This window comes from Myotis brandtii, unplaced genomic scaffold (genome assembly GCF_000412655.1).
Source record: "Myotis brandtii unplaced genomic scaffold, ASM41265v1 scaffold208, whole genome shotgun sequence".
Taxonomy (NCBI): domain Eukaryota; kingdom Metazoa; phylum Chordata; class Mammalia; order Chiroptera; family Vespertilionidae; genus Myotis; species Myotis brandtii.
Window position 1 is genome coordinate 1,801,809 of NW_005357764.1, and position 12,251 is coordinate 1,814,059.

General features: G+C 40.3%; 1 protein-coding gene across 3 annotated transcripts in view; it reads right to left on the minus strand.

Moving 5' to 3' along the window:
- Nucleotides 1-12,251, minus strand: part of NSD1 (nuclear receptor binding SET domain protein 1) — a 133,510-nt gene that overhangs the window by 9,865 nt on the left and 111,394 nt on the right. For all 3 annotated transcript variants that reach the window (XM_005865499.2, XM_005865500.2, XM_014539065.1), the window contains 4 exons: nucleotides 9,513-9,625; nucleotides 3,714-3,983; nucleotides 2,144-2,260; nucleotides 794-935 (listed from right to left, as the gene is read on the minus strand). In XM_005865499.2, coding sequence (XP_005865561.1) covers nucleotides 794-935; nucleotides 2,144-2,260; nucleotides 3,714-3,983; nucleotides 9,513-9,625 — 642 coding nt within the window. The remainder of the gene's footprint in view (nucleotides 1-793; nucleotides 936-2,143; nucleotides 2,261-3,713; nucleotides 3,984-9,512; nucleotides 9,626-12,251) is intronic.

Sequence of the window (12,251 nt, forward strand, 5' to 3'; positions counted from 1 at the left end):
GCGGTGTGGTACGACGACGACGACTGTGAAAGGGGTGGTAAGAAAGGAGCCATGGATTGCTGGTGCTTTCTAAGGCAGACCAATCTATAATAATAAAAGCATAATATGCTAATTAGACCGGACGACCTTCTGGACGAAGCCGGGGCTGCAAGGGAAGCCCAGGTCCCGGGTGCCTGCTGGTGGCCGGAGGAAAGCCTGGGTCCCATGTGCCAGAGGGAAGCTGGTGCCAGCAGCCGGGAAAAGGAAGGCCTACTCCTGCACGAATTTCGTGCATTGAGCCTCTAGTTTTCATATAAAAGGTTTGGAAATTTATGCTTTTAAAATCACCCATACACAAAGCTTGAAGACACTATGTAAAATGAAATGAGTCAGTCACAAAAAAAGAACAAATCCTATATAATTCCCCTTATATGAGGTTCTTAGAGCAGTCAAATCCAGAGACAGAAAGTGGAAATGGTGGTTGCTAGGGGAGGAGAGAATGGAGAGTTAGTGTTTAATGGGTACAGAGTTTCACTTGGAGAAAATGACGAGTTATGAAGATGGATGGTGGTGATGATTGTACAACAGTGTCAATGGATTTAATGCCACTTAAAAATGGTAAATTTTATGTTATGTATATTTTATCACACCCCCACCAACAAAAAAAATCCATGCCAAGTACCACCTGGAAAATCTTTTACATATATCCTCAGGAGTTTGCAAACCTCATTTTAGATCATAGGACATATGGGATTTTAAGATGATAAAATCTGAAATTCCGTTCTTAGCTCCATAATTCTTAGGTGATTCTTACCTGCTTTAATGTCACTCAGGGCAAAAAGGCCAACACGGGTGTCTCCATTCACAGACCACTTCTGTGTTTCACAGTTGGGCTGGCAGCAGTGATTCATGAACCGAGCATAGTTTCCTTTGGGACCAGCATCAATGATCCGATCCTAGAATTCCAACGGATACTGCTCATTACTTTCTGAGAATTTTAATATACTAGAGGTTCCTATTCTTAGTTTGAATCTCCCAGAAGAGTGATTCTTTTTTTAAATACATATATTTTTATTGATTTCAGAGAGGAAGGGAGAGGGAGGAGAGATAGAAACATCAATGATGAGAGAGACTCACTGATCGACTGCCTCCAGCATGCCCCCTACTGGGGATGGAGCCTGCAACCCAGGCATGTGCCCTGACCGGGAATCAAACCCTGACCTCCTGGTTCACAGGTTGACGCTCACCCAGAGCCATTCCGGCCTTCAGAAGAGTGATTCTTAAAGTGTACTTGTTGGATCAGCATAACTATCTGGGAATTTGCAGAAACTATGAGGTGAGGCCCAGCAATCTGTGCTATAATAAGCCTGTTAGGTGATTCTGATAATATGCTGAAGTTTGAGGACCTAAAAGCAGCAGCTTGCCCCATCCACTAAATTAGGTAGTCCATCAGAAATCACCTAAGGAGACTCTAATACTGATATTGAGACCCATTTCAAACAAAGATGAAAACACCTGGAGGTGAGGATCTCACAAACCATAAGGATACAACTTGATAAAAATGAAATGTTCACAAATTTTCACACCAGGAAAGAATCCTATGTGGAAGACGGGGGTTGGGGGGGAGGGGGGCTAGTAGAACCTAATATTCAGGTACAAAGAGGAAGCTCAGATACACATAAAATAAATCCATTATAATGCTAGCATTAGGAATAGTTCCAAATATAATTCTAGGCACTGATGAAATGAAACTCATCAGAAAATTCCTATAATTGAAAAGCTGACTTGGGTTCATAAGCTGAATTCCATTGTCAATTTATATGGCCTCAACGCTCTAATTAAATAGCAACAAATCAGTTTCTCAATCTGTAAAATAAAAGAATTATTATTTAACCTTTCTGGCTTCAAGTTTTAATTCTACAGGAAAAATACTAACAGATATAGTCCCCAACTTATACTGCATAGCTAAAATAATGGGTAAAAGCAGTATTGCCTTTGGCCATGGATGTATAGCCAAAAATGAGTAAGCTTACCTACTTTAGAACCCTGATCAACCATGAGGTTTCCCCCTGACCATGGGGGAAAGACACTATTTTAGGTAGTGTATGACATGCCTACAAACACTATGGCTAAGACAACACTAATTTCACAATCCATTACTTACTTTGTCAAGGGTGAGCATATAGAAATTAGTGATATCGTGTTCTTGGGCATAACGGATTCGAGCTCTGCATTCTTCTTCATCTATTAGCTCACCCACATACTCATTCACAAATTCACCCTAGAACAAGAAAGAGCTCTTGACTTAATGGCAAAAAACACAACTGTATTTACAAGTACACTTTACTTTTATTTTATTTTTTATTGATCCTCACCTGAGGATAGTTTCCATTGATTTTTTTTTTGAAAGAGAGTGGAAGGTAGGAAGGGGGAGACGAAGAGAGAGAGAGAGAGAGAGAGAGGGAGACAGACCCTTTGGTGTGTGGATTGAAGCTCTAACCACTGAACACACGGGCCAGGGTCAAGTACACCTTATTTAAAAAAAAATAATGAAAATAATATTCATTATTCTCCACAAATTCTCCAAAGCAATTCATGTGTATGTAACTAGTCACTTAACAAAGGTTTATTCAAGAAACTAACAAATATGATGCTTCAACTATCTGATATTAAAGAAATAGACAGTCGATCCCCCTTTACCTGCCCAAATACTTTAGTTAAGTCAGTTTCCCTAATATAGGCAGGTTCCTTTTTCTTCTTAGAACATGCCCTGCTGCCCTTCCCCATTTCACACCACTGTTCCCCTGACTTAATCACTACAGTCACACTGGCTCTCACTCATGCTGTCTCCTCTATATGCAATGCTTTAACACTCAGCTGACCTAAACCAGTAAGTACTTATTTTCCAAGTCTCAACTTAAAATATTTTCAAAGACAAGCAAGTTTCAGGACTTTTGCCACATGCCTCCAGAAACCTTTCTGCTTCCACCCTGGGTGATGATTTCTGCAATGTCTCTCCCCCTCTGGAATGTAGACGTTATGAAAGCCTGGAACATGTCTCCTTTGTTGATCACTGCATCCTCAGCACAATGTCTTAGCAAATGACTAAACAGGTCAACCGAGATTAATTTCCTTTCTTAGAGACAAATTCAGTCAAATTCTTTAGAAAGTGTAATCAGAGTAAGATTTATTTTATTAAAATGTTAAATAACATTTATTCTACACAAAAACTATACAATTTATTGTCTATTTATTAGAAACTTGCTGGTCCTTCCAAGTTTGAAGATATTACTTCATTTTCATTAGAAAAGGTACAATCATCTTTTCCTTTGTGTTCTATGAACCCAAACCTATTTTCCCTCAGTAAAAATACACTTAACTTTATTAGTAAGTGATCTACACCTCTAAATGACATGCTCACTATCCTCTCTTAACTTACAGGTGATAAGATTTTCAGAAAGAAAAAAAGCAAATAAGGCCATAATATCTCTGAATTTCCCTTGTTTTTTCATCCTCACACACAATGAACATGATCAATACTAAGGACGTTACAGATAAAGAACACCTATTCTTAGGCCTCTAAACTCTAGAAGGATATGTTTTGCATATAACAAGGTTTATCCCTACACTATGTTATTTTCCTCTATGATCAATTTTCTCATAGTCATCAAGAAGAATTAATCATATTAAGCAATTAATGAGAAAAAAATTGGAAACTAAGAAGTTTTCTTCACCTTTTTAATATCGGTTTTTGTTCGAAGACCCCAGCCCCTCTGTAATGTGCGAAAAATCTCCACCTCTGGGTACTGGCGCTTAGTAAAGCACTGGTTTTGGCAGCGTCCTCCGGCAGGACATACTGTGGGGTGGCACTCATAAAGCAGCATGCGGTTGATGCACTCAGAGTCTATCCCACAGGGGTTATCATCAGTAGCTTTACAGTTGCAACGGGGAATTTCAGACAAGTCTGCAGTGAAGATCTGTACCCGGCCAATAGGACGGTTCACCTGGCAAAGAAACACATACTATACATAGTACATCAGACAAGTCAACACAAGACAATTCGGGACCTATAAAAGGGAGATTTCTTTTCCTTAAAGTTGGATGTCACATTTCATATGATTTTGAAGCGTCAAGATTTAGCAGCATTATTCACAACAGCTAAAATGTGGAAGCAAACCAAATGTCCATTGACAGACGAATAGATAAGCAAAATGTGGTACAAATAATGGAATATTATTCAGCCTAAAAAGGAAGAAAATACTGAAACATGCTATAACATGGACGAACCTGGAAGATATTATGTTACATGAAGCAAGCCAGTCAGAAAAAGACAAATACTGTATGATTCCACTTAAATAATGTACTTCGAGAATCAAAATTAGAGACAAAAAGAAGTAGCTGCTAAGGGCCAAGAGGAGAGAATGAGAATTATTGTTTAATGGGTAGAGTTTCATTTTTACAAGATAAAAAATGTTCTAGAGATGAATGCTGGCAATAAGTACAAATAATATGAATGCATTTGTTGAACTCTTAAATATGGTTAAGATAGTAAATTTTGTTACCTGTATTTTACCACAATAAAAAATTTGGAGGAAATAAAGATTTAGGCAGTTTGACAGAAAATAAAGCCTTATGTAACATACAAAATATAAACTCCACAAAATTTTTAAGTCATTTAAAAAAAAATGTTTTTAGCCCTAGCTGGTTTGGCTCAGTGGATAGAGCGTCCGCCCATGGACTGAAGGGTTCCAGGTTTAATTCCAGTCAAGGGCACATGCCTGGGTTAGGCTCAGTCCCCAGTAGGGGGCGTGCAGGAGGCAGCCAATTGATGATTCTCTCTCATCGTTGATTAAAAAATTAAAATAAAAATAATTTTAAAATGTTTTATTGATTTTTTAGAGAGAGAGAGGAGGGGAGAGGGAGAGAGAGATAGAAACATTGATGAAAGAGAAACATCAGTGATCGGCTGCCTCCTGCACGCCCCCCCAAAGGAGATCGAGCCCGCAACCCAGGCATGTGCCCTGATCAGGAATCTAACTGATGGCCTCTTGATTCCTGGGTCGATTGATGCTCAACCGCTAAGCTACACCAGCCGGGCTGTCATTTTAATAGAATCATAATTTCAGAGCTGATAGGCCAAGTAAATTGTAACTAGTTTTTGCTATTGCCACGTGGTGGTGCCACTTTAGCTGCTATATGATAAACTGCCACTCTTAAGTGGCATGAAAGTATCTGGGTAATATTGAGGTTCCTATATGTGAATGTTCCTATATGTAAATTGAAATTTCTATATGTGAATATTTTACTATTTACTATCATAATTTGAAATCTCTTTAATAGACAATAATGTTACCCATGCATTTTATTCAGTAGTGATGCTAGTAATGAAAAATCCAGTGAAAATCCAGTGTGATAAAACATAAAGGTCAAATAGCTGCTGTGACACCGAAGCCACTAGTTTTTACAAATACTAGCAACAACGTTTAGAAAAAAATAGTCATTTCATAATAAGGATGGATTTGTACACTATGAGTCACCCCTAGTTAGTAGTACTTAACTTGGGAACAGTCAAATTTCAGAAACCCATTCCATACATAAAACTTGACTATTTAGGAATTGCATGATTTTGATAAATTATTTTACTTGCAAGATATACTTTGCCAGACTTGTGAGAATAAATACATGCAACCTGGCTGGAAAGTTCAGTTGGCTAGAGTGTCATCCTGATACACTAAGGTTGCAGGTTTGATCCCCAAGCAGGGCATATACAAGCATCAACCAATAAAAGTATGAATGAGTGGAACAACAAATCGATGTTTCTCTCTCTCTTCCTCCCTTCTTCTCCCTTTAAAATCAATAAATAAAAAGAAAAAATATATATGTAGGGGTTCGAGTACAGAGCCTAGCAGCCTTTACACATGGTAGGTATTAGATTACCAATTCTAATCAATCTGAAATTACTATAATTATCAATTATTTCCATCCTCTAAATTCTCAAATGGTTTCATTTCTAACACTATATTGTGAGCCTTCTATTCTTTAACAATATTATAAAGTCTACAATCTGTACAAATATATTGTCCTCAATCCAGTTCTCTGTAACAACTTAAAAGGACAAACATCTCACTGCCAGATTCTTCAACATACTGGTAAAAACTGTAAACCTCATTAAAACTCTTAACATATGCAAACAGGAACCACAAACCTAGTAAATCAAGCTCTATATAGGAATAGAAGAGAAGGTCTGAGCTTAATCACCTGAGACTCCAGGTCCTACATAGGGCATTTGAACATTCACCTGAATCAAGGAATCTTTACCTGACACAACTCGCTCAAAAAAAGTTTCACCCTGCCCTAGCTGGTTTAACTCAGTGGATAGAGCGCCAGCCTGCAGACTGAAGGGTCCCAGGTTCCATTCTGGTCAAGGGCACATGCCAGGGTTGCGGGCTCGATACCCAGTAGGGGGCGTGCAGGAGGCAGCCGATCAATGATTGTTTGTCATCACTGACGTTTCCATCTTTCTTTCCCTCTCCTTTCCTCTCTGAAATCATTAAAAATATATTTTAAAAAAAGTTTCACGCTACTCTAAAGGTATGTTTAGAATTCAGTGCTTGCCAACCAGTGGTCTGTGGACCACTGGTGGTCTGTGAGGTCCGAAAGGTTGGCGACCACTGGTTTAGATAATTTTTCTTTTTAGAAATATATTTTATTGATTTCAGAGAGGAAGGGAGAGGGAGAGATAGAAATATCAATGATGAGAGAACCATTGACTGGCTACCTCCTGCATGACCCCTACTGGGGATCGAGCCCAAAATCCAGGCATGTGTCCTGATAGGGAATCAAACTGTGACCTCCTGGTTCATCGGTGGACACTCAACCACTGAACCACACCAGCAGGCCAATAATTCTTTCTTGCCATCTGGTCTAACCTCTAACCTATGACCAATCCCAAGTAAGTTTCTTTTCTTTTTTTCTTTTTTAAAAATATATTTTATTGATTTTTTATAGAGAGGAAGGGAGAGGGATAGAGAGTTAGAAACATCGATGAGAGAGAAACATCGATCAGCTGCCTCCTGCACACTCCCCACTGGGGATGTGCCCGCAACCAAGGTACATGCCCTTGACCGGAATCGAACCTGGGACCCTTGAGTCCGCAGGCCGACGCTCTATCTACTGAGCCAAACCGGTTAGGGCCCAAGTAAGTTTCTTAACATAAAGCAAAAAACAAAACAAAATAACAAATAACAATCAAAATCAAACAAAACACACATACATGATTTTAAAGTAAGAACAAAGATATGTAATTGAAGGTAAACATTCATCCTAGAAGAGGCGTCAACACACCTTTTTGTAAAGGACCAGACAATAAATATTTTAGCATTTGCAGGCCCTAGACCTCTAGTGAATGTAGCTCAACTCTGCCACATAGCACAAAAACAGTAATAGACAATATGTAAATGAACATGCATGACTGTGTGCCAAAAAAACTTTATTTATGGATACTAATATTTGAATTTCATATAATCTTCATGTGTCAGGAAATATTTTATTTTTTCCCCAACCATACTAGGCCAGATTTGCTCCATGGACATAGTTTGCCAACCCCCATTCTAAATCCTTTTCCTGGAAATACATTTGTTTTAAAAAAAATTAATGCATCAACCTCTAAATTCTGCGATTAGATCACTCATGGGGAGCTGCTCCCTCAACAGCCAGGCTCCATATGGTTGATGCGCTACTCTGAAATGCCTATCTTGCTGTTATTTGACATCTATGACTGTGAGAACTTGATTACTTTCCCTTTTTTTGAGGCCTAACTACATTCAGTGTCATGACTTTGTGCACAGTAACTCCATTTAACTCTCAATATACCACCAGGGTCCAATCCACTTGGACCCAATTTTAGGTTTTGAGGGTTGTTTTCCCCAGCAGATCTATTTGTAAAGGTTGATATTTTATGACTTTTATTCTTTCTTAGAGGTTTACCAAAGATCAAAAAGAAAATTTACTTATTAAAAAAGGAATAGCCTAGCTGGTGTGGCTCAGTGGTTGAGCATCAACCCATGTACCAAGAGGTCACCTGTTCAATTCCCGGTCAAGGAACATGCCTGGGTTGCAGGCTTGATCTCCAATCCCTGGTGAGAAGTGTGCAGGAGGCAGGCAGCCAACTGATGTTCTCTCTATTCAATGTTTCTTATCTATCTCTCTAAAAAATTTTTTTAAATAAAAAGGAATAAAACTCATTCTATTTTGCAACTACTATCATCTTTCCAGAGAGCATAAAAGACTAGATATAACATCTTTCTAGTCTGTTTATAGTTGCTAAATTTAGCAAATAAAAACCCAGGTCATCCAATTATATTTGAATTTCAGATAATCAACAAATAGTTCTTTAGTTTAAGTAGTTCCCAAAGAATATTTGAGCCCTACTTCAATACACTAGACTCTAAAGATGGTGGTGAAATTGATTTTTAAGTGAAATCTCAGACTATAAGACTTTAGAAACTCAAAACCAATGAGTACAAAAACAATGCATTTAATGACAAAAAAAGAAATATGGTATCCAGACATGACATCATCATAAATATTTTGCAAGAACCTGGGCAATCTTGTTTTGTTAATAGTATTTCTCTCATGTTTTCTGATATTTGAGCACCAAAACTAACTTGATTAAAAGGTTTTTATTCTTTTTAAAATATATTTTATTGATTTTTTACAGAGAGGAAGAGAGAGAGATAGAGAGTTAGAAACATCGATGAGAGAGAAACATCGATCAGCTGCCTCCCGCACATCTCCTACCGGGGATGTGCCCGCAACCCAGGTACATGCCCTTGACCGGAATCTAACCTGGGACCCTTCAGTCCGCAGGCCGATGCTCTATCCACTGAGCCAAACCGGTTTCGGCAAAAGGTTTTTAAAAAGGTTTTAATGTACTTACTAAAATGTCTAATAAATTTATTATTTATTATTCCTGTATCTTTACTCCTGTAAAATATTCATGAAAATGACTTTAAATTATAAAAAAATACAAAGGGTTCACTGGACCCAGATAATAAATGGTGATGATGCTTTTGCCAGGTACACTGAGGGTTAGATATTCCTAACACAAGTTCTCCTGACCTTGGGCACCCTAGTCTTACTGGTCACCTAAATCTTTAGTATTACCAAGAAAACTTACCCATGTGTATTATCCACACTATCTCAGGGCCATTTATGATTTTTTATCACAGCTCTTTGGTCCCTTTCAAACTGCAAGATGTTGACTGTGAACAGAATCTAATCCAATCTACTATATGAGAAGACTTTCCAAGGTAACAGAGATTGTATCAACATACAACTGGTTTTATAAAGTTCACACAATTGCTAGGAATGTGCTTTGGTACTTTTTTGTTACCTTCTTTCAAGCTCTTATCTGTACCTAAAAGCCACTATATAGGCTTGTGCTTCCAATTCTTGTCATGAATAGAGTAGGAAGAGGGCAATCTACAAGGGTCTCTCTCTTTCAGATGGAGTCTCCTGATGTCTTTTCTCACCTTTATATGTTTATAAGGCGGTGGTTTCTTATCGTTCTTTCGGTCTTCCTGCAGCTGTCTTAGTTCTTTTTGGGCCTTTAATTCCTCAAACCTTGCTGCAGCTTCCTGAAGAGCTAAGAAAACACAATAGTACAAGTCACTAAGCCTGTGAATGGAGTTGTTTCACCGCCCCCGCCCCCCTTTTAAATAGGAGAAAAATTCATGTTTTAGACAAAAATCACCAACACTATAAGGAAAACTAAAGTATATATGACTTCTACTTTCAGTAAGTTATAATCCCCAGGGTATTCAGATACAGCATTAAGACAAAACATAATCCATCACTAAATGGTACAATACAGACTACCAGCTTCAGAGAAAATTTTAAAACAACAACAAAAAAAACAGTCAAATGATTTGAAAAAGGCCATGTATATCATCTATAGACTGCATCTGCTTAGCACAGTCACAGCCTTTAGGCCTAATTCTTTCCTCAGTCCTAACCTCCTATTCCAGAAACATCCTGCTTCCTAGGTGCCCCAGGTAACACGCTGTGTTCCGGAAGTTCTTTTTTCTTCCTTGCCTATTCTCTAGAGCACCTGTCCTACTCTTCTCCTAAGACTCATTCTGTAAATATCAACTACAAGTATTAGTTTAATAATACAAAGACAGCCCTTCATAGCTAGTTTGTATTCAAAGCTTGTACTTTCATATGCTTGAAAGATTGTAATACCTGAAAAGTCAACAAAATCTTAGGATTCTCATTCTTCTCCACTTAAATCAAAATTTTAATTCATTATTGATTACACAAGTTAAAAATTCTGAAAAGAATTTCAATTCTTCCTTCTTTCCTCTCTCTGGCTTTCCCCATGCTGTCAATTCTTTAAAGAAAATCTTACCTCCGATCCATCCCCTTTTCTCCATTTCTCTATCATCATCCAGCAGAGTTTGTTTTGCCTGGAATTCTCTAAATTTTTCTAAAGTCCTTCTTAAAGTCCTTCCTTCCTTCAACCTATTATTGAGCATATTCTGCCTAGTCTATCTACTTAGTGCCTATCCAGTAATCATTATCCTCTCCACCCTATGAAGGCCTCCCTGTGACAAGTCTAGTCATCTTTCCCCAGAACGACTGAAACACTGACATTCCTGGTGGCAGCCTCTCACCTTTTATGGCCATACACTCTACTCAGATTTCTAAAACTGTGATCTGACCATATAAGTTACTTACCTTTTCAGGCAAATAGCTCAGTGCTCTCCTGACCATGTGCTTAAACTGTACCAAATACTTGGAAGTCCCTGACTTAACATGTTAGATTCAATGTGTGCTTCCACATGTGCTTTCTTCTTATTAACTTGTTCAGAATCAGTGGCCATCTCAGGCAAAAATGTTAGTCACTTGGTCCCTGACAACCTGAGGCTACAAAACTCAAGCTCCTACAGTATTAGTACTAATAGCCCATATCTATACAAGAAATCACATGGCCAACAGATAAGTGAGGACTCACTGAAATAATATTAGGCAAATATCTTATCAAATATCTTGCTTATACACATCTTTCTCATTCCCATCCAGGAAGTTTCACTGGCTTAATATCTTCTTGCGCCTAACCAGGAAGTTTCACTTGCTTAGAACCCCTCTTTATCATGCAGACAAAGTCTTATATACTTCAATATCCAACTATATTCAAACTAGAGGCCCAGTGCACAAAATTCGTGCACAGGTAGGGTCCCAAGGAGCTGCCAGCTGGGGCCTTCCTTCATTCTGCGCCGCCCCCTGGTGGTCAGCGCACGTCATAGCGAGCGAACGAACTCCCGGTGGGTCGAACTCCCGAGGGGACACTTTGCATATCAGGCTTTTATATATATACTAGAGGCCCAGCATAAAAATTTGTGCACTCGGGGGGATCCCTCAGCCCGGCCTGTGCCCTCTCGCAGTCTGGAACCCCTCGCGGGATGACCACCTGCTGGCTTAGGCCTGCTTCCTGGGAGATTGGGCCTAAGCTGGCAGTCAGACATCCCTCTGGCAGCCCGGGAGCCCTCGGGGGATGTCCACTTGCCAGTGGGAAGCAGGCCTAAGCTGCAGTTGGACATCCTTAGCGCTGCTGAGGAGGCGGGAGAGGCTCCCACCACCACCGCTGTACTGGCAGCCGTCCGCCTGGCTTGTGGCTCAGCAGAAATCCCCCTGTGGGAACGCACTGACCACCAGGGGGCAGCTCCTGCATTGAGCATCTGCCTCCTGGTGGTCAGTGTATGTCATAGTGACCAGTCATTCCCAGTCGTTCTGCTGTTAGGGTCAATTTGCATATTACCCTTTTATTATATAGGAGTCCCTGGCCAGCCTGGGTGAGGGGCTGAGGGCCGTTTTCAGGCTGGCCACACACCCTTCAGGGTGGGAGGGTCCTGCTGGGGTGCCTGGCCAGTCTGGGTGAGGGGCTGATGGCTGTTTGCAGGCTGGCCCAGCCCCCCCGCGGGGGCCCTCACCCCATGAGGGTGTGACCAGCCTTGGTGAGTGGCTGATGGCTGTTTGCAGGCTGGACATAGCCCCTTCAGGGTAGGGATCCCCGCTGGGGTGCCTGGCCAGTCTGGGTGAGGGGCTGATGGCTGTTTGCAGGCTGGCCACAGCCCTTTCAGTGTGGGGGTCCCCACTGGGGTGCCTGGCCATCCTGGGTGAAGGGCTGAGGGCCATTTGCAGGCTGGCCACAGCCCCTTCAGGGTGGAGAGTCCTGCTGGGGTGCCTGGCCAGTCTGGGTGAGGGGCTGA